Genomic DNA, 24,747 nt, shown 5'->3' with positions numbered 1-24,747 from the left:
TGGTACAAAAAGAACAAAATATGATGCGTGGTTTGAACACGGTATTCATTTCATTGATATGAGATGTTAATATTTACAAAATAAGGGCGTAGATTACATTTGCAATTACATAAAATACAATTATCTCCTCCAGCTCTTCTTTGTTACAAAAAGAAACAAATATGATGCGTGGTATGAACACAGTATTCATTTCATTTATATGAGAGCTCCAGCACCCCCCACGACCCCGAAAGGGACAAGCGGTAGAAAATGGATGGATGGATGGGTTAATATTTACAAAATAAGAGCGTAGATTACATTTACAATCATATAAAATACAATTATCTACCCCAGCTCTTCTTTGTTACAAAAAGAAAAAATATGATGCGTGGTACGAGTATTTATTTCATTGATATGAGATGTTAATATTTACAAAATAAGAGCGTAGATTACATTTTACAATTATATAAAATACAATTTTATCCCCTCCAGCTCTTCTTTGGTACAAAAAGAACAAAATATGATGCGTGGTATGAACACGGTATTCATTTCATTGGTATGAGATGTTAATATTTACAAAATAAGAGCGTAGATTACATTTGCAATTACATAAAATACAATTATCTCCTGCAGCTCTTCTTTGTTACAAAAAGAAACAAATATGATGCGTGGTATGAACACAGTATTCATTTCATTTATATGAGAGCTCCAGCACCCCCCGCGACCCCGAAAGGGACAAGCGGTAGAAAATGGATGGATGGATATTTACAAAATAAGAGCGTAGATTACATTTATAATCATATGAAATACAATTATCTCCCCCAGCTCTTCTTTGTCACAAAAAGAAAAAATATGATGCGTGGTACGAGTATTTATTTCATTGATATGAGATGTTAATATTTACAAAATAAGAGCGTAGATTACATTTTACAATTATATAAAATACAATTTTATCCCCTCCAGCTCTTCTTTGGTACAAAAAGAACAAAATATGATGCGTGGTATGAACACGGTATTCATTTCATTGGTATGAGATGTTAATATTTACAAAATAAGAGCGTAGATTACATTTGCAATTACATAAAATACAATTATCTCCTGCAGCTCTTCTTTGTTACAAAAAGAAACAAATATGATGCGTGGTATGAACACAGTATTCATTTCATTTATATGAGAGCTCCAGCACCCCCCGCGACCCTAAAAGGGACAAGCGGTAGAAAATGGATGGATGGATGGGTTAATATTTACAAAATAAGAGCGTAGATTACATTTACAATCATATAAAATACAATTATTTCCCCCAGCTCTTCTTTGTTACAAAAAGAAAAAATATGATGCGTGGTATGAGTATTTATTTCATTGATATGAGATGTTAATATTTACAAAATAAGAGCGTAGATTACATTTTACAATGATATAAAATACAATTGTATCCCCTCCAGCTCTTCTTTGGTACAAAAAGAACAAAATATGATGCGTGATATGAACACGGTATTCATCTCATTGATATGAGATGTTAATATTTACAAAATAAGAGCGTAGATTACATTTGCAATTACATAAAATACAATTATCTCCTCCAGCTCTTCTTTGTTACAAAAAGAAACAAATATGATGGGTGGTATGAACACAGTATTCATTTCATTTATATGAGAGCTCCAGCACCCCCCGCGACCCTAAAAGGGACAAGCGGTAGAAAATGGATGGATGGATGGGTTAATATTTACAAAATAAGAGCGTAGATTACATTTACAATCATATAAAATACAATTATTTCCCCCAGCTCTTCTTTGTTACAAAAAGAAAAAATATGATGCGTGGTATGAGTATTTATTTCATTGATATGAGATGTTAATATTTACAAAATAAGAGCGTAGATTACATTTTAAAATGATATAAAATACAATTGTATCCCCTCCAGCTCTTCTTTGGTACAAAAAGAACAAAATATGATGCGTGGTATGAACACGGTATTCATTTAATTGGTATGAGATGTTAATATTTACAAAATAAGGGCGTAGATTACATTTGCAATGACATAAAATACAATTATCTCCTCCAGCTCTTCTTTGTTACAAAAAGAAACAAATGTGATGCGTGGTATGAACACAGTATTCATTTCATTTATATGAGAGCTCCAGCACCCCCCGCGACCCCGAAAGGGACAAGCGGTAGAAAATGGATGGATGGATGGGTTAATATTTACAAAATAAGAGCGTAGATTACATTTACAATCATATGAAATACAATTATCTCCCCCAGCTCTTCTTTGGTACAAAAAGAAAAAATATGATGCATGGTATGAGTATTTATTTCATTGATATGAGATGTTAATATTTACAAAATAAGAGCGTAGATTACATTTTACAATTATATAAAATACAATTTTATCCCCTCCAGCTCTTCTTTGGTACAAAAAGAACAAAATATGATGCGTGGTATGAACACGGTATTCATCTCATTGATATGAGATGTTAATATTTACAAAATAAGAGCGTAGATTACATTTTACAATTATATAAAATACAATTTTATCCCCTCCAGCTCTTCTTTGGTACAAAAAGAACAAAATATGATGCGTGGTATGAACACGGTATTCATTTCATTGATATGAGATGTTAATATTTACAAAATAAGAGCGTAGATTACAGTTTACAATTATGTAAAATACAATTTTATCCCCTCCAGCTCTTCTTTGTTACAAAAAGAAACAAATATGATGGGTGGTATGAACACAGTATTCATTTCATTTATATGAGAGCTCCAGCACCCCCCGCCACCCCGAAAGGGACAAGCGGTAGAAAATGGATGGATGGATGGGTTAATATTTACAAAATAAGAGTGTAGATTACATTTACAATCATATGAAATACAATTATCTCCTCCAGCTCTTCTTTGTTACAAAAAGAAAAATATGATGCGTGGTATGAGTATTTGTTTCATTGATATGAGATGTTAATATTTACAAAATAAGAGCGTAGATTACATTTTACAATTATATAAAATACAATTTTATCCCCTCCAGCTCTTCTTTGGTACAAAAAGAACAAAATATGATGCGTGGTTTGAACACGGTATTCATGTCATTGATATGAGATGTTAATATTTACAAAATAAGAGCGTAGATTACATTTTACAATTACATAAAATACAATTATCTCCTCCAGCTCTTCTTTGTTACAAAAAGAAAAAAATATGATGCGTGGTATGAACACAGTATTCATTTCATTTATATGAGAGCTCCAGCACCCCCCGCGACCCCGAAAGGGACAAGCGGTAGAAAATGGATGGATGGATGGGTTAATATTTACAAAATAAGAGCGTAGATTACATTTACAATCATATGAAATACAATTATCTCCTCCAGCTCTTCTTTGTTACAAAAAGAAAAAATATGATGCGTGGTATGAATATTTATTTCATTGATATGAGATGTTAATATTTACAAAATAAGAGCGTAGATTGCATTTTACAATTATATAAAATACAATTATCTCCTCCAGCTCTTCTTTGGTACAAAAAGAACAAAATATGATGCGTGGTATGAACACTGTATTCATTTCATTGATATGAGATGTTAATATTTACAAAGTAAGGGCGTAGATTACATTTTACAATTATATAAAATACAATTTTATCCCCTCCAGCTCTTCTTTGGTACAAAAAGAAACAAATATGATGCGTGGTATGAACACAGTATTCATTTCATTGATATGAGAGCTCCAGCACCCCCCGCGACCCCGAAAGGGACAAGCGGTAGAAAATGGATGGATGGATGGGTTAATATTTACAAAATAAGAGCGTAGATTACATTTACAATCATATGAAATACAATTATCTCCCCCAGCTCTTCTTTGTTACAAAAAGAAAAATATGATGCGTGGTATGAGTATTTATTTCATTGATATGAGATGTTAATATTTACAAAATAAGAGCGTAGATTGCATTTTACAATTATATAAAATACAATTTTATCCCCTCCAGCTCTTCTTTGGTACAAAAAGAACAAAATATGATGCGTGGTATGAACACGGTATTGATTTCATTGATATGAGATGTTAATATTTACAAAATAAGAGCGTAGATTACATTTGCAATTACATAAAATACAATTATCTCCTCCAGCTCTTCTTTGTTACAAAAAGAAACAAATATGATGCGTGGTATGAACACAGTATTCATTTCATTTATATGAGAGCTCCAGCACCCCCCGCGACCCCGAAAGGGACAAGCGGTAGAAAATGGATGGATGGATGGGTTAATATTTACAAAATAAGAGCGTGGATTACATTTACAATCATATGAAATACAATTATCTCCCCCAGCTCTTCTTTGTTACAAAAAGAAAAATATGATGCGTGGTATGAGTATTTATTTCATTGATATGAGATGTTAATATTTACAAAATAAGAGCGTAGATTACATTTACAATTACATAAAATACAATTATCTCCTCCAGCTCTTCTTTGTTACAAAAAGAAACAAATATGATGGGTGGTATGAACACAGTATTCATTTCATTTATATGAGAGCTCCAGCACCCCCCGCGACCCCGAAAGGGACAAGCGGTAGAAAATGGATGGATGGATATTCACAAAATAAGAGCGTAGATTACATTTACAATCATATAAAATACAATTATTTCCCCTCCAGCTCTTCTTTGTTACAAAAAGAAAAAATATGATGCGTGGTATGAGTATTTATTTCATTGATATGAGATGTTAATATTTACAAAATAAGAGCATAGATTACATTTACAATTATATAAAATACAATTGTATCCCCTCCAGCTCTTCTTTGGTACAAAAAGAACAAAATATGATGCGTGGTATGAACACAGTATTCATTTCATTTATATGAGAGCTCCAGCACCCCCCGCGACCCCGAAAGGGACAAGCGGTAGAAAATGGATGGATGGATGGGTTAATATTTACAAAATAAGAGCGTAGATTACATTTACAGTCATATAAAATACAATTATTTCCCCCAGCTCTTCTTTGTTACAAAAAGAAAAAATATGATGCGTGGTATGAGTATTTATTTCATTGATATGAGATGTTAATATTTACAAAATAAGAGCGTAGATTACATTTTACAATTATATAAAATACAATTTTATCCCCTCCAGCTCTTCTTTGGTACAAAAAGAAACAAATATGATGCGTGGTATGAACAAAGTATTCATTTCATTTATATGAGAGCTCCAGCACCCCCCGCGACCCCGAAAGGGACAAGCGGTAGAAAATGGATGCATGGATGGGTTAATATTTATAAAATAAGAGCGTAGATTACATTTACAATCATATAAAATACAATTATTTCCCCCAGCTCTTCTTTGTTACAAAAAGAAAAAATATGATGCGTGGTATGAGTATTTATTTCATTGATAGGAGATGTTAATATTTACAAAATAAGAGCGTAGATTACATTTACAATTATATAAAATACAATTTTATCCCCTCCAGCTCTTCTTTGGTACAAAAAGAAAAAATATGATGCGTGGTATGAGTATTTATTTCATTGATATGAGATGTTAATATTTACAAAATAAGAGCGTAGATTACATTTTACAATTATATAAAATACAATTTTATCCCCTCCAGCTCTTCTTTGGTACAAAAAGAACAAAATATGATGCGTGGTATGAACACGGTATTCATTTCATTGATATGAGATGTTAATATTTACAAAATAAGAGCGTAGATTACATTTTACAATTATATAAAATACAATTATCTCCTCCAGCTCTTCTTTGTTACAAAAAGAAACAAATATGATGGGTGGTATGAACACAGTATTCATTTCATTTATATGAGAGCTCCAGCACCCCCCGCGACCCCAAAAGGGACAAGTGGTAGAAAATGGATGGATGGATATTTACAAAATAAGAGCGTAGATTACATTTACAATCATATAAAATACAATTATTTCCCTTCCAGCTCTTCTTTGTTACAAAAAGAAAAATATGATGCGTGGTACGAGTATTTATTTCATTGATATGAGATGTTAATATTTACAAAATAAGAGCGTAGATTACATTTTACAATTATATAAAATACAATTTTATCCCCTCAAGCTCTTCTTTGGTACAAAAAGAAAAAATATGATGCGTGGTATGAGTATTTATTTCATTGATATGAGATGTTAATATTTACAAAATAAGAGCGTAGATTACATTTTACAATTATATAAAATACAATTTTATCCCCTCCAGCTCTTCTTTGGTACAAAAAGAACAACATATGATGCGTGGTATGAACACAGTATTCATTTCATTGATATGAGATGTTAATATTTACAAAATAAGAGCGTGGATTACATTCAATAGACGCACTTGTGCTGCCATGGCTCAAAAGGGACACACGTTACAAAATAGAGGATTTATATAAAAGAATTAGCTGCAAGTAAGTGTCTATTTAGCCACAGTGTGCTAACAAATTGTGTTTATGCCGTGCATAGAAGTCCGTTTGTTAGGAAATGCACATTTCAATCATATTTCCTATGAAAAAGTCAAAGTCAAATCCTCAAAAAGTGCATTTAAAAGGCATCATGTCATAATAAAGGGCACTTTGTTGTCGTTGAGATGACGGACCAGAATGTTCTTCAAAAGTAAACAAAAGCAGTCTGGGATGCTAATGCTACGTAGCATCATCGTAAAGGCACATTCATTGTTGCTTCTTTGGTTGCTTGGAGCGGAAAAGACTAGAAGCCTGCAGGGGGCGGGACTGTGTGTACGTGATGTCACTTCCTGCTGCGGGCCTACGACTGCCCTCGAGCGTGAACGCCAGTCAGGTCCTTCCGGATGATCTCGTTCACTGCAAAGCAAAGACAAGATGGCAACTTCAGATCCATTCATTAATCATATCACTTTTTTATTATTTTTTCATGTATTTTTTGCCCTTTTTGTCACTCTTAAAATTATTTAAAAAAAAAAAAAAATTAAATAATTTTTTTTTTTAACTTTCAATGCTTAAGTCTCTCAATCATCATACATTTTTATAAATTTTTAATGTATTTTTTGCCCTTTTTGTCAAAGAAAACTTAGTTTTTTATGCCAAAAACACAAAATATGCAATATTTTCCCCAAAACATTTAAAAAAATGGAATATTCCCAACAACACCGATTTTGATTCATTATTATTTTTTGGAGCGAAAAAAAGTCACATTAAAATTCTCAGTGATACAAAACAGCATCACTCTTAAAATTGTAAAAAATTAAATAAAATAAATAAATATTTTTTTTTACTTTCAATGCTTAAGTCTCTCAATCATCAGAACTTTTTATTATTTTTGTATGTATTTTTTGCCCTTTTTGTCAAAGAAAACTTAGTTTTTTATGCCAAAATCACAAAATATACAATATTTTCCCCAAAACATTTTTAAAAATGGAATATTCCCAACAACACTGATTTTGATTCATTATTATTTTTTGGAGCCAAAAAAAAGTCACATTCAAATTCTCAGTGATACAAAACAGCACCACTCTTAAAATTATTTAAAAAAAAAAAAAAAAAAAAAAAAAAAATGTAAATAATTTTTTTTTTTTACTTTCAATGCTTAAGTCTCTCAATCATCATACATTTTTATAATTTTTTAATGTATTTTTTGCCCTTTTTGTCCATGAAAACTTAGTTTTTTATGCCAAAAACCCAAAATATACAATATTTTCCCCAAAACATTTTTAAAAATGGAATATTCCCAACAACACTGATTTTGATTCATTATTATTTTTTGGAGCCAAAAAAAAGTCACATTCAAATTCTCAGTGATACAAAACAGTATCACTCTTAAACTTGTTAAAAAATAAATAAATGCGTTTTTACTTTCAATGCTTAAGTCTCTCAATCAACTTAGGATCTATTCGTTAATCATAACTTTTTTTAAATTATTTTTTCATGTATTTTTTGCCCTTTTTGTCAAAGAAAACTTAGTTTTTTATGCCAAAAACACAAAATATGCAATATATTCCCCAAAACATTTTTAAAAATGGAATATTCCCAACAACACTGATTTTGATTCATTATTATTTTTTGGAGCGGAAAATAAAGTTACATTAAAATTCTCAGTGATACAAAACAGCATCACTCTTAAAATTGTAAAAAAAAAAAAAAAAACTAAAAAAAAAAAAAAAAAAACTTACCATGCTTAAGTCTCTCAATCACCATAACGTTTTATTATTTATTAATATATTTTCTGCCCTTTTTGTCAAAGAAAACTTAGTTTTTTATGCCAAAAACACAAAATATGCAATATTTTCCCCACAATTTAAAAAAAAAATTGAATATTCCCAACAACACTGATTTTGATTCATTATTATTTTTTGGAGCCAAAAAAAAGTCACATTAAAATTCTCAGTGATACAAAACAGCATCACTCTTAAAATTGTTAAAAAAAATATATATATAAGTTTTTACTTTCAATGCTTAAGTCTCTCAATCAACTTCAGATCCATTCATTAATCATAACTTTTTAATTATTTTTTTCATGTATTTTCTGCCCTTTTTGTCAAAGAAAACTTAGTTTTTTATGCCAAAAACACAAAATATGCAATATATTCCCCAAAACATTTTTAAAAATGGAATATTCCCAACAACACTGATTTTGATTCATTATTATTTTTTGGAGCGGAAAGAAAAGTTACATTAAAATTCTCAGTGATACAAAACAGCATCACTCTTAAAATTGTAAAAAAAAAACTAAAAAAAAACACAAAAAAAACTTTCCATGCTTAAGTCTCTCAATCATCATAACGTTTTATTATTTGTTAATATATTTTCTGCCCTTTTTGTCAAAGAAAACTTAGTTTTTTGTGCCAAAAACACAAAATATGCAATATTTTCCCCAAAACATTTTTAAAAATGGAATATTCCCAACAACACTGATTTTGATTCATTATTATTTTTTGGAGCGAAAAAAAAGTCACATTAAAATACTCAGTAATACAAAACAGTATCACTCTTAAAATTGTTAAAAAAAAATAAATCATTATATAAGTTTTTACTTCCAATGCTTAAGTCTCTCAATCAACTTAAGATCTATCCATTAATCATAATTTTTTAAATTATTTTCTTCATGTATTTTTTGCCCTTTTTGTCAAAGAAAACTTAGTTTTTTATGCCAAAAACACAAAATATGCAATATTTTCCCCAAAACATTTAAAAAAATGGAATATTCCCAACAACACCGATTTTGATTCATTATTATTTTTTGGAGCGAAAAAAAGTCACATTAAAATTCTCAGTGATACAAAACAGCATCACTCTTAAAATTGTAAAAAAAAAAAAAAAAAAAAAAAGAATAAAAACTTTCCATGCTTAAGTCTCTCAATCATCAGAACGTTTTATTATTTGTTAATATATTTTCTGCCCTTTTTATCAAAGAAAACTTAGTTTTTTATGCCAAAAACACAAAATATGCAATATTATCCTCCCAATTTTTATTAAAATGGAATATTCCCAACAACATTGATTTTGATTCATTATTATTTTTTGGAACGAAAAAAAGTCACATTAAAATTCTCAGTGATACAAAACAGTATCACTCTTAAAATTGTAAAAAAAAAATATATATATAAGTTTTTACTTTCAATGCTTAATCTCTCAATCAACTTCAGATCCATTCATTAATCATAACTTTTAAATTATTTTTTTCATGTATTTTCTGCCCTTTTTGTCAAAGAAAACTTAGTTTTTTATGCCAAAAACACAAAATATGCAATATTTTCCCCAAAGCATTTTAAAAAATGGAATATTCCCAACAACACTGATTTTGATTCGTTATTATTTTTTGGAGCGAAAACAAAGTCACATTAAAATTGTCAGTGATACAAAACAGCATCACTCTTAAAATTGTAAAAAATAAATAAATAAATAAAATAAATAAATAAAAATGTTTTACTTTCAATGCTTAAGTCTCTCAATCATCAGAACTTTTAATTATTTTTTTAATGTATTTTTTGCCCTTTTTGTCAAAGAAAACTTAGTTTTTTGTGCCAAAAACAAAAAATATGCAATATTTTCCCCAAAACATTTTTAAAAATGGAATATTCCCAACAACACTGATTTTGATTCATTATTATTTTTTGGAGCGGAAAAAAAGTCACATTAAAATTCTCAGTGATACAAAACAGCATCACTCTTAAAATTGTTTAAAAAAAAGAAAAAAGTTTTTACTTTCAAAGTTAATCATAACTTTTTTATTATTTTTTTCATGTATTTTTTGCCCTTTTTGTCAAAGAAAACTTAGTTTTTTATGCCAAAAACACAAAATATTCCATATTTCTGAATGATTAAAAGTGACATGAATGGATTGATATAAGTGTTGTTGTTTCATCACTTCCTGCTGCTGACGTAAACACACAAGCGTGTGTGTGTGTGTGTGTGTGTGTGTGTGTGTGTGTGTGTGTGTGTGTGTGTGTGTGTGTGTGTGTGTGTGTGTGTGTGTGTGTGTGAGAGAGGTGGAAACTTTAGTTCCAAAAATAGGAGCACAGTGTAGGCGGGGTTGTGGCCAGCCGGGTGTTTTCAAAATAAAAGGAGGAGATAAAACAAGTGAGATTCTTTGCACGGTTCACAGGACGAGAGCCAACAGGAAGTGGAAGCATCTGTCCTGTCAGATCCGCCTGATAGCGCTTGGTTGCCTAGCAACCGGGCGCAGAAAACCAAGGTGCAAAGTATGCATGAAGATATTATCTGCGTTGCACATAATAACATTAATAGGCAAAAATGACTTTTATTTTGTTAGCTTAGCTTAGTAGTTAACATAAACAGTATGTATAGGTCAAGACGCAGTAATAGTTATGTTAGTTTGTTTGCTCAAAAGTACCAAATGTAAACAAAAACAAAACCATTAGTCGTGTGTGTGTGTGTGTGTGTGTGTGTGTGTGTGTGTGTGTGTGTTCTTGTATTTCTGCCCTTCTTGAGACATGAAGAAGGAAAAGTATCTTCCATATGAGGAGGTTTGAACAAGTGATGACATAAATCATGGTCCCAATAACATTGCATCCAATAGAGAGATAAATAGTAGAATCCGTGAACATTGCTCCAAAGTCAGGATTTTTGTTGTTGTTGATTTAATGTGCCTACCAAAGTAAACAATGACAGGTGCAAAGGCAGCAATATATGATAAAACAAGATAAAGAAAGACTTCCCTATTCATACCCCGAAAAAAACCCCGCCAGGTGACATCTATCAAAATGAGGTCAACATATGAAATAACAAGTGTGTGTAAAAATGTGACCCTAACCCTAACCCAAACCCTAACCCCAACCCCTAACCCCTCACCCTAACCCTAACCCCAACCCTAACCCTAACCCAACATATGAAATAACAAGTGTGTGTAAGATATTGAAATGCGCCCCTTTATTAATTAAAAAAAAAAAAAAAAAATGTATATAGAGACATACTGTAATAACTTAAAGTACATAATGAAGATTAAAAACCAAATACAAACAAAAAATAAAAATGAACTAAAAGCAGTCTTTTTCTCACAATGTGTCAACTTTTTTCTTATAAAATTGGGAACAATTTTTCATATTCTTTCTGTTTCTCGTAAAATTATGACTTTTTATGTAAAATGATTACTTTTTAATGCAAAATGGTGACGTTTGTCAAATAAAATTCTGACTTTTATCACAATATTGCCCTTTTTTTTGTTCTTGTAAAATAGTGAAATGTTTTGAGTAAAATTATGACTTTTTTATGTAAAATGATTCCTTTTTAATACAAAATGGTGACATTTGTCAAATAAAATTCTGACTTGTATCACAATATTGCCAATTTTTTGGTTGTTCTTGTAAAATAGTGACATTTTTTGAGTAAAAGTATGACATTTTAATGTAATATTATTACTTTTTAATGCAAAATGGTGACATTTGTCATAAAATTCTGACTTTTATCACAGTATTGCCAATTTTTTGGTTGTCCTTGTAAAATAGTGACATTGTTTGGGTAAAATTATGACTTTTTTTAATGTAAAATGATTACTTTTTAATGCAAAATAGTGACATTTGTCGTATAAAATTCTGACTTTTATCACAATGTTGCCAATTTTTTGGTTGTTCTTGTTAAATAGTGACATTTTTTGAGTAAAATTATGACTTTTTTATGTAAAATGATGACTTTTTAATGCAAAATGGTGACATTTGTCATATACAATTCTGACTTATCACAATATTGCCCTTTTTTTGTCCTTGTAAAATAGTGACATTTATTGAGTAAAATTATGACTTTTTAATGTAAAATTATTTCTTTTTAATACAAAATGGTGACATTTGTCATATACAATTCTGACTTTTATCACAATATTGCCAATTTTTTGGTGGTTCTTGTAAAATAGTGACATTTTTTGAGTAAAAGTATGACTTTTTAATGTAATATTATTACTTTTTAATGCAAAATGGTGACATTTGTCATAAAAAATTCAGACTTTTATCACAATATTGCCAATTTTTTGGTTGTTCTTGTTAAATATTGACATTTTTTGAGTACAATTATGACTTTTTTAATGTAAAATTATTACTTTTTAATACAAAACGGTGACATTTGTCACATCAAATTCTGACTTTTATCACAATATTGCCAATTTTTTGTTTGTTCTTGTAAAATACTGACTTTTTTTGAGTAAAATTATGACCTTTTTATGTTAAATGATTACTTTTTAATGCAAAATGGTGACATTTGTCACATAATATACTGACTTCTATCACAATGTTGCCAATGTTGTTCTTGTAAAATAGTGACATTTTTTGAGTAAAATTATGACTTTTGTCATAATTTTGCTGAGTAAAATTCCGATTATTATTATAATATTGACCAAAATGTTAAAGTTTTCTTATAAAATTGTGACTTTTGTCGACACTTTTTATTAAATTGCCAAAATGTTAAGCTTTTCTTGTAAAATTGCGACTGTTATTGAGTAAAATTCCAACTTGTATCATAATATTGCACAAATATTCAGTTTTTCTTGTAACATTTTGACTTGCGTTGAGTAAAATGACGACTTTTATTATAATACTGCCAACATTCTAACTTTTTCTTGTGAAATTGTGACCTTTTTCTTGTGAAATTCCAACTCATTTTTCACCACAAGCTTTTTTATATTTGCATAGTATGTATATATTAATAATGTCGTGGTCCTAAAGAGGGAGGCATTTTTCTCCGGTCTCAAGAAGGTAAGAAATACAAAAGGGTGTGTGTGTGTGTGTGTGTGTGTGTGTGTACACAGGCGCTTAGCGACGTTCCGGTTGCTTCCACGGAGGACTCATGGAGTCCGATGACGAAGGCCAGCATTTGAAAGTGGGCCAGAAAAGCTTTTCGCTCGCTAGCCTGCTTGGCCATGATGTAGCATGTTGTGTCTGCGCCTTCCTGTCACCATGGCAACCAGCGGCTGCTAAACCCATGTTGTGTGACATCACAGCCATACACACACACACACACACACACACATCATAATATTCATGTTGTTAACCAATAACATGATTGAATAAATAATAATAAAATAAGTAATAATATTAATATTGTCAAAATAATAACTCAATAATAATAATAATGTGAATACTAAAATTAGTATTAATAATACTTTTTTAATAGTAAAAAAATATGTGAATATCCATATTATTAATAATAACAACCTAATAATGTATTAATAATGTAGATATTCATATTATAATCAATAATATGGTAATAATTAAAATAATGTACAAAATATCATTATGACGACAACAAAGTCATTTAATAATGACGTGAATATTACTATAGTCAATAATAATTGAATATTAGTAAAAATAATGTAACAATATTACTAATGAACTAAAACTATCATTTATTTGGGATGAATTAGAACAGAGACTGGGAGCCTGGCCTTTCACTGGAACTAAGGAGCCAAGCCCAAATCTTGAAAACCAACCCCACACCATAATTCCTCCTCCACCAAATTTCACACAATGCAGTCCGAAATCCAAACCCAGACTGGTCCATCAGATTGCAAGATGGACAAGCATGATTCATCAGTCCAGAGAAGGCGTTTCGTACGCTTTGCATTGGACTTAATGATGTATGGCTTAGATGCAGCCACCCGGCCATGGAAACCCAATTCCGTGAAGCTCTCTGCGTACTGCACGTGGGCTAATTGGACGGTCACGTGAAGTTTGGAGCTCTGTAGCAACTGACTCTGTCAGTTTACGTGGCCGACCACTTGTTGGCTGAGTTGCTGTTGTTCCCAAGCTCTTCCCTTTTCTTATAATAAAGTTGACTTTGGAATATTTAGGAGCGAGGACATTTCACAACTGGATTTGTTGCACAGGTGGCATCCTATGACGGTTCCACGCTGGAAATCACTGAGAGCGGCCCATTCTTTCACAAATGATTGGGTATAAAAGTAGATTCCATGAAATGCTCAGCCATTCACAAACAAGGACGGGGCGAGGGTCACCACTTTGTCAACAAATGCATGAGCAAATTGTTGAACAGTTTAAGAAAAACCTTTCTCAACCAGCTATTGCAAGGAATTTAGGGATTTCACCATCTACGGTCCATAATATCATCAAAGGGTTCAGAGAATCTGGAGAAATCACTGCACGTAAGCAGCTACGCCCGTGACCTTCGATCCCTCAGGCTGTACTGCATCAAAAAGCCACATCAGTGTGTAGAGGATATCACCACATGGGCTCAGGAACAGTTCAGAAACCCACTGTCAGTAACTACAGTTGGTCGCTACATCTGTAAGTGCAAGTTAAAAACTCTCCTATTTCAAGGCGAAAACCGTTTATCAACAACACCCAGAAACGCCGTCGGCTTCGGTTGGGCCTGAGCTCATCTAAGATGGACTGATACAAAGTGGAAAATAGTTCTGTGGTCTGACGAGTCCACATTTCAAATTGTTTTTGGAAACTGTGGACGTCGTGTCCTCCGGACCAAAGAGGAAAAGAACCAATCCGGATTGTTCTAGGCGCAAAGTGTAAAAGTGTCATGTCTGTGTAATCATGTTTTGTTTTAAGTCATGTTTTGTTTAGTTTCTGGCTTTTCACTCCCTTGTCTTGTTTGCATGATTACCCATTAGTTTCACCTGTTCCACGTTTGGACTCATTGTGCACTCTTGTTTGTCACCATAGCAACCATTAGTTTTCACCTGTCACGTCACGCACCTATTTCACGTTTTGAGTCACGCACCTGTTTTCGTTAATCATGTCTGTGTTATTTAAGCTTTTCATTTTCTGTTGTTCGTCCTGACGACATCACCACATTTATGCTCTGTCCATTCTTTCCATGTCCATTCCTCAAGCAACTATTTTTGTCCAAGCCAAGTAAGTTTTTGTTCCATGTTTATAGTCTTTTTGGTTTCGTAGTTTGTTCTCCGCCATTGTGCGTGTTTTTTCGTTTGTACTTTTTTGCTATAGTCTTTTGGTTTCATAGTTTATTCTCCGCCACTGTGCGCGCTTTTCGTTTGTACTTTTTTTTTGATATATTAATAAATCATGTACCTTCATTCCCGTCTCGCCCGAGCCAACTTTCCGTTGCATCCCGGAAAAGCACACACCCAAGACCAAGTCCTGACAAAAAGGCAGCATGTGTGATGGTATGGGGGTGTATTAGTGCCCAAGACGTGGGTAACTTACACATCTGTGAAGGCGCCATTAATGCTGAAAGGTACATACAGGTTTTGGAGCAACATATGTTGCCATCCAAGCAACGTTCTCATGGACGCCCCTGCTTATTTCAGCAAGACAATGCCAAGCCACGTGTTACAACAGCGTGGCTTCGTAGTAAAAGAGTGCGGGTACTAGACTGGCCCGCCTGCAGTCCAGACCTGTCTCCCATTGAAAATGTGTGAAGCCTAAAATAGCACAACGGAGACCCTTTGGACTGTTGAACAACTTAAGCTGTACATCAAGCAAGAATGGGAAATAATTCCACCTGAGAAGCTTCAAAAATGTGTCTCCTCAGTTCCTCAGTGTTGTTAAAAGAAAAGGCCATGTAACACAGTGGTGAACACGCCCTTTCCCAACTACTTTGGCACGTGTTGCAGCCATGAAATTCTAAGTTAATTATTATTTGCAAAAAAAAAATAAAGTTTATGAGTTTGAACATCAAATATGTTGTCTTTGTAGTGAATATGGGTTGAAAATGATTTGCAAATCATTGTATTCCGTTTATATTTACATCTAACACAATTTCCCAACTCATATGGAAACAGGGGTTTGTAGTATTCAGTGTCTGATAAGAAAGGAGCAGTCTTGTCTTTGTGGGGCCTTAATTACGACTTCCCTGTTAAAGGTCATGTGACAACAAGGTGCATCTCATCAGCCAGCATCAAAGTTGTCAACACGCCTCCTCCGTGTTTATTTCAAGCCTCGCGCCTTCCGGCCGCTTCTATCCGCAGGCGTGCAGCCGCGGTGAAAGAGGTCTGCAGACAGAGCGCTGCTTGAAGTCCACTCAATGAAGGCTTGGCACCAGCAGCTTCAATGGCGGCGTGTGTGAGTGTGTGAGTGCAGAGAGTGTGTGAGTGCAGAGAGTGTGTGAGTGGCGCCAGTGGGCGACCTGCACACCCGGGTCGCCTGCTGAGAGCTGACGTCTTTGCACGTCCTCACGCGTGTCAAGTAAGAGTAACATTTCAACGACCCACATTACACTGCACTGAAGTCTCTGCCTTCATGTTGGAATTTACTACACTACTTTTACTGTGTGTGTGTGTGTGTGTGTGTGTGTGTGTGTGTGTGTGTGTGTGTGTGTGTGTAGCTTTAATGCTAATGAGATGTGTGTGTTTCGACACAGTGTGTGTCTTTTAGAAGCACTGTTGTGTACTTGATCCACTGTAAGTGTGCACTTGTCCAATGTAATAGATGCCATATATCACTTACAACTATGTAACACTAAGGAGTGGGACTGGAGGACAACAACGTTAGCAACACTAGCATAGCTATGTGAGCTACATGCTAACATTACATTTCAACATCATGCTAGAGTAGCAACACTAGTATAGCTATGTGAGCTACATGCTAACATTACATTTCAACATTATGCTAGAGTAGCAACACTAGCATAGCTATGTGAGCTACATGCTAATATTACATTTTAACATCATTGCAGGGTAGCAACACTAGCATAGCTATGTGAGCTACATGCTAACATTACATTTCAACATCATGCTAGAGTAGCAACACTAGTATAGCTATGTGAGCTACATGCTTATATTACATTTCAACATAATTGTAGGGTCGCAACACTAGCATAGCTATGTGAGCTACATGCTAATATTACATTTTAACATCATTGTAGGGTAGCAACACTAGCATAGCTATGTGAGCTACATGCTAACATTACATTTTAACATAATTGTAGGTTAGCAACACTAGCATAGCTATGTGAGCTACATGCTAACATTACATTTCAACATCATGCTAGAGTAGCAACACTAGTATAGCTATGTGAGCTACATGCTAATATTACATTTTAACATAATTGTAGGGTTGCAACACTAGCATAGCTATGTGAGCTACATGGTAACATTACATTTCAACATCATGATAGTAGCAACACTAGCATAGCTATGTGAGCTTCATGCCAACATTACATTTTAACATCATTGTAGGGTAGCAACACTAGCATAGCTATGTGAGCTACATGCTAATATTGCATTTCAACATCATGCTAGAGTAGCAACACTAGCAAAGCTATGTGAGCTACATGCTAACATTACATTTCAACATCATGCTAGAGTAGCAACACCAGCATAGCTATGTGAGCTACATGCTAACATTACATTTCAACATTATGCTAGAGTAGCAACACTAGTATAGCTATGTGAGCTACATGCTAACATTACATTTCAACATCATGCTAGAGTAGCAACACTAGTATAGTTATGTGAGCTACATGCTAATATTACATTTTAACATAATTGTAGAGTCGCAACACTAGCAAAGCTATGTGAGCTACATGCTAACATTACATTTCAACATCATGCTAGAGTAGCAAAACAAGAATAGCTATGTGAGCTACATGCTAACATTACATTTCAACATCATGCTAGAGTAGCAACACTAGTATAGCTGTGTGAGCTACATGCTAACATTACATTTCAACATCATGCTAGAGTAGCAACACTAGTATAGCTATGTGAGCTACATGCTAACATTACATTTCAACATCATGCTAGAGTAGCAACACTAGCATAGCTATGTGAGCTACATGCTAACATTACATTTCAACATCATGCTAGAGTAGCAACACTAGCATAGCTATGTGAGCTACATGCTAACATTACATTTCAACATTATGCTAGAGTAGCAACACTAGTATAGCTATGTGAGCTACATGCTAATATTACATTTTAACATAATTGTAGGTTAGCAACACTAGCATAGCTATGTGAGCTACATGCTAATATTAAATTTTAACATAATTGTAGGGTAGCAACACTAGCATAGCTATGTGAGCTACATGCTAATATTAAATTTTAACATAATTGTAGGGTAGCAACACTAGCATAGCTATGTGAGCTACATGCTAACATTACATTTGAACATAATTGTTGGTTAGCAACACTAGTATAGCTATGTGAGCTACATGCTAATATTACATTTTAACATAATTGTAGGGTAGCAACACTAGCATAGCTATGTGAGCTACATGCTAATATTACATTTTAACATAATTGTAGGGTAGCAACACTAGCATAGCTATGTGAGCTACATGCTAACATTACATTTTAACATTATTATAGGTTAGCAACACTAGCATAGCTATGTGAGCTACATGCTAACATTACATTTCAACATCATGCAAGAGTAGCAACACTAGCATAGCTATGTGAGCTACATGCTAACATTACATTTCAAAATCATGCTAGAGTAGCAACACTAGTATAGCTATGTGAGCTACATGCTAATATTACATTTTACATAATTGTAGGGTAGCAACATTAGCATAGCTATGTGAGCTACATGCTAACATTACATTTCAACATCATGCTAGAGTAGCAACACTAGTATAGCTATGTGAGCTACATGCTAATATTAAATTTTACATAATTGTAGGGTAGCAACACTAGCATAGCTATGTGAGCTACATGCTAACATTACATTTCAACATCATGCTAGGTTAGCAACACTAGTATAGCTATGTGAGCTACATGCTAATATTACATTTTAACATAATTGTAGGGTAGCAACACTAGCATAGCTATGTGAGCTACATGCTAACATTACATTTTAACATCATGCTAGGTTAGCAACACTAGTATAGCTATGTGAGCTACATGCTAATATTACATTTTAACATAATTGCAGGGTAGCAACACTAGCATAGCTATGTGAGCTACATGCTAACATTACATTTTAACATCATGCTAGAGTAGCAACACTAGCATAGCTATGTGAGCTACATGCTAACATTACATTTTAACATCATTGTAGGTTAGCAACACTAGCAAAGCTATGTGAGCTACATGCTAACATTTCAACATCATGCTAGAGTAGCAACACTAGCATAGCTATGTGAGCTTCATGCCAACATTACATTTTAACATCATACTAGAGTAGCAACACTACGGTGGCTCCACCTGTGCTTTATTTCCTGCACACCTCCACCTGACGGAACCTTTTTTGACCCGCTCCACTGCACCTGACCTTTCTTCATTGTTCCACACCCTCCTCCTCCCTGCCGCCCAGAGAGATGCAGCATGGGAAAGCCGGTGTGGGCTGAACGAGTTCGACACAAGTCCTCCGTTGGGGGCGAGACACAGCCACACACACACACACGCACACACAGGCACACACACACACGCACACGCACACAAGACGCCACAAGAGCGATACCAGGATGTGGTGGCGACGGGAAATGCTACCCGGTAGAAGTAGTAAGTACACAGAAAGGTGTACGAAGCTAACGCAGACAAAGAGACGGAGAAGTTTGGGACAGGAATGAAAAGAAAGGATTCATTTGGGAAAAAAATGATAACAAAAACGTTGGTTATAAAAATACTATTATATATTATTATATGACAAAATAATGTATTAATAATAATAATAGGAATATCAAAAGTAATATTAACAATAACAGAATCATTTTATAATAATAAAAAAATAAATGTACTAATAATAATGTATCCAATATTATTAATAAATAATTAATACTAAATAATATAATTTAATAATAATAATAGGAATATCAAAAGTAATATTAACAATAACAGAATCATTTTATAATAATTAAAAAAAATAAATGTACTAATATTAATGTATCCAAAATTAATACTAAAGAATATAATGTAATATTAATAATAGGAATATCAAAAGTATTATTAACAATAAAAGAATCATTTTACAATACAAAAATAAATGTACTAATATTATTGTATCCAATATTATTAATAAATAATTACTACTAAAGAATATAATTTAATAATAATAATAGGAATATCAAAAGTAATATTAACAATAACATAATGATTTTATAATAATAAAACAAATACTAATATTAATGTATCCAATATTATTAATAAATAATTAATACTAAATAATATCATTTAATAATAATAATAGGAATATCAAAAGTAATATTAACAACATAATTATTTTATAATAATACAAAAACAATGTACTAATATTAATGTATCCAATATTATTAATAAATAATTACTACTAAAGAATAACATTTAATAATTATTATAAGAATATCAAAAGTAATATTAACAATAACAGAATCATTTTATAATAATAAAAACAATAAATGTGCTAACATTAATTTATCCAATATTATTAATAAATAATTACTAATAAATAATATAACATAATGATAATAATAATAGGAATATCAAAAGTAATATTAACAATAACAGAATCATTTTATAATAATACAAAAACAATGTACTAATATTAATGTATCCAATATTATTAATAAATAATTACTACTAAAGAATATAATTTAACAATAATTATAGGAATATCAAAAGTAATATTAACAATAACAGAATCATTTTATAATAATAAAAAAAATAAATGTGCTGACATTAATTTATCCAATATTATTAATAAATAATATAACTTAATAATAATAATAGAAATATCAAAAGTAATATTAACAATAACAGAATAATTTTATAATAATAAAAAAATAAATGTACTAATATTAATGTATCCAATATTATTAATAACTAATTACTACTAAAGAATATAATTTAACAATAATTATAGGAATATCAAAAGTAATATTAACAATAACAGAATCATTTTATAATAATAAAAAAAGTAATGTACTAACATTAATCCATCCATCCATCCATCTTCTTCCGCTTATCTGAGGTCGGGTCGCGGGGGCAGCAGCCTAAGCAGGGAAGCCCAGACTTCCCTCTCCCCAGCCACTTTGGCCAGTTCTTCCCGGGGGATCCCGAGGCGTTCCCAGGCCATCCGGGAGACATAGTCTTCCCAACGTGTCCTGGGTCTTCCCCGTGGCCTCCTACCGGTCGGACGTGCCCTAAACACCTCCCGAGGGAGGCGTTCGGGTGGCATCCTGACCAGATGCCCGAACCACCTCATCTGGCTCCTCTCCATGTGGAGGAGCAGCGGCTTTACTTTGAGCTCCCCCCAGATGACAGAGCTTCTCACCCTATCTCTAAGGGAGAGACTCGCCACCCGGCGGAGGAAACTCATTTCGGCCGCCTCTACCCATTAACATTAATGTATCCAATATTATTAATAAATAATTACTACTAAAGAATATAATTTAATAATAATAATAATAGGAATATCAAACATATTATTAACAATAACAGAATCAAGCCTGTAAATGTGTGTTAGTCATGTATGATGTCTTTTTGTTATTTTTTTGTGTGTGATGTGTAATGTCTAGTGTTTAAATGTATGGCAGTGACAATGAATTTCTCCAAGGGGACCAATAAATCTAATCTAATCTAATCTAATAATAATAAAAAAATAAATGTACTAATATTAATGTATCCAATATTATTAATAAATAATTAATACTAAAGAATATAATTTAATAATAATAATAATAGGAATATCAAAAGTAATATTAACAATAACAGAATTATTTTATAATAATAAAAAAAATAAATCTAAGATGGACTGATTGAAAAAGTGTAAAAGTGTTCTGTGGTCTGACGAGTCCACCCTCAGGCGGTGCTGCATCAAAAAGCGACATCAGTGTGTAAAGGATATCACCACATGGGCTCAGGAACACTTCAGAAGACCACTGTCAGTAACTACAGTTGGTCGCTACATCTGTAAGTGCAAGTTAAAACTCTAATATGCAAAGCCAAAGCCATTTATCAACAACACCCAGAAATGCTTCGCCGGGTCTGACGAGTCCACATTTCAAATTGTTTTTGGAAACTGTGGACGTCGTGTCCTCTGGACCAAAGAGGAAAAGACCCATCCGGATTGTTATAGGCGCAAAGTGTAAAAGGCAGCATGTGTGATGGTATGGGGGTGTATTAGTGCCCAAGACATGGGTAACCTACACATCTGTGAAGGCGCCATTAATGCTGAAAGGTACATACAGGTTTTGGAGCAACATATGTTGCCACCCAAGCAACGTTATCATGGACACCCCTGCTTATTTCAGCAAGACAACGCCAAGCCACGTGTTACATCAACGTGGCTTCATAGTAAAAGAGTGCGGGTACTAGAATTTTTATGAGTTTGAACATCAAATATGTTGTCTTTGTAGTGCATTCAATTGAATATGAGTTGAAAAGGATTTGCAAATCATTGTATTCCGTTTATATTTACATCTAACACAATTTCCCAACTCATATGGAAATGGGGTTTGTATCTTACTGAGATCATTCAGGACCAAAGCCCTTAAAACAAGTAAAACACTCATAAAATCTGCTTAGTGAGAAGAATGATCTTATCAGACAGAAAATAAGCAAATATCACCCTTATTTGAGATATTTCATCTTACTTAGATATCAGTTTCTGCAGTGTGACAACCAAACAGCATTTTTCAGCATGGATTGGACGATTGAGTCCCAGAAATAGCGGCGCGGCTTTCAGACTAAAACATGAGTAAATAAGCGAGTGAACGCTCCTGAAAGAGGCCAAGCTGAACAAACACTGCGAGGCACGCTGGCTGTCACCACTTGGAGAAGACGGGGGCCCATCAAACATTATGGACAAAGTCACAGGCCTGTTGCTGGGAACCCCCGGCCTCCAGCTCCCTCCAATACAAACAAATTAATATTTTCCATAGAACCGCTTCCCTTCTTCTGCTATCTCGCCACGCGTTGCGATGGATTCCTGGAGGGGAGCAGCTGTGAGCGGGAAGTCCTGGGGCCGGATTGGCAGAATCCGGGCGCCTAATCCTCTAGTGGGTTCCCCCTTGCAGGATCGGGGCGGGGGCCTGGGAGCGGTGAGGCCAAGGAGAAGCCCCGGCCAACGGCAACAAACAACGAGGCTTTCCCCGGCTCTCCCAGGCAGCTCCGTTCCACTCGCCGACAATGGTTGCCACGGAAACGGCGTGCACATCATAACAGAGTCAACATGTGTGAGAGATGTGTGTGGAAAGCCACACTTGCATCCTTCCTCCTCGTCCTTTTAATCCCTCAAATGCAAAGCCCTGCGAGAACATCACCCCACTACAGGAGCAGAGCCCCCAACAAAAGTTCGGAGTCAAAACCCGGAAGTTGCAACATAACCTCCATTATTGCACAGGTGCCCAGGTATCCCTCCGCCACTACAACTAGTCCTCCAGCAAATCCCTTGTTGACAGGACCAAAATTCAGTTTTTAATTCATCTTAAAATCGGAACGTCGTACAGCAGATGCCAGCTCCTGGTCTACCAGAGCATAAGAAGATATTTGATTTTATTTAGCTCAAACATCCATCCATTCATCCATCTTCTTCCGCTTATCCGAGGTCGGGTCGCGGGGGCAGCAGCCTAAGCAGGGAAGCCCCAGACTTCCCTCTCCCCAGCCACTTCGTCCAGCTTTTCCTGTGGGACCCCGAGGCGTTCCAAGGCCAGCCGGGAGACATAGTCTTCCCAACGTGTCCTGGGTCTTCTCCTACCGGTCGGACGTGCCCTAAACACCTCCCTAGGGAGGCGTTCGGGTGGAATCCTGATCAGATGCCTGAACCACCTCATCTGGCTCCTCTCGATGTGGAGGAGCAGCGGCTTTACTTTGAGCTCCCCCCGGATGGCAGAGCTTCTCACCCTATCTCTAAGGGAGAGCCCCGCCACCCGGCGGAGGAAACTCATTTCGGCCGCTTGTACCCGTGATCTTGTCCTTTCGGTCATAACCCAAAGCTCATGACCATAGGTGAGGATGGGAACGTAGATCGACCGGTAAATTGAGAGCTTTGCCTTCCGGCTCAGCTCCTTCTTCACCACAACGGATCGATACAGCGTCCGCATTACTGAAGACGCCGCACCGATCCGCCTGTCGATCTCACCATCCACTCTTCCCTCACTCGTGAACAAGACTCCGAGGTACTTGAACTCCTCCACTTGGGGCAAGATCTCCTCCCCAACCCGGAGATGGCACTCCACCCTTTTCCGGGCGAGAACCATGGACTCGGACTTGGAGGTGCTGATTCTCATCCCAGTCGCTTCACACTCGGCTGCGAACCGATCCAGTGAGAGCTGAAGATCCTGGCCAGATGAAGCCATCAGGACCACATCATCTGCAAAAAGCGGAGACCTAATCCTGCAGCCACCAAACCAGATCCCCTCAACGCCTTGACTGCGCCTAGAAATTCTGTCCATAAAAGTTATGAACAGAATGGGTGACGAAGGGCAGCCTTGGCGGAGTCCA

At 34.4% G+C, this 24,747-nt stretch overlaps 1 protein-coding gene across 3 annotated transcripts in view; it reads right to left on the bottom strand.

Annotated features, from left to right (window-relative positions):
* Positions 1–6,079: 6,079 nt before the first annotated feature.
* nfatc2a (nuclear factor of activated T cells 2a) overlaps positions 6,080–24,747 on the bottom strand; it is a 76,511-nt gene continuing 57,843 nt past the window's right edge. For all 3 annotated transcript variants that reach the window (XM_061972453.1, XM_061972439.1, XM_061972447.1), the window contains exon 10: positions 6,080–6,794. In XM_061972453.1, coding sequence (XP_061828437.1) covers positions 6,739–6,794 — 56 coding nt within the window. In that variant the 3' untranslated portion in view covers positions 6,080–6,738. The remainder of the gene's footprint in view (positions 6,795–24,747) is intronic.

The sequence above is a fragment of the Nerophis lumbriciformis genome, linkage group LG01 (assembly GCF_033978685.3).
Source record: "Nerophis lumbriciformis linkage group LG01, RoL_Nlum_v2.1, whole genome shotgun sequence".
Classification (NCBI taxonomy): Eukaryota; Metazoa; Chordata; class Actinopteri; order Syngnathiformes; family Syngnathidae; genus Nerophis; species Nerophis lumbriciformis.
The sequence above is the reverse complement of the archived record's forward strand: the minus strand, read 5'-3'. Positions and strand labels throughout refer to the sequence as shown.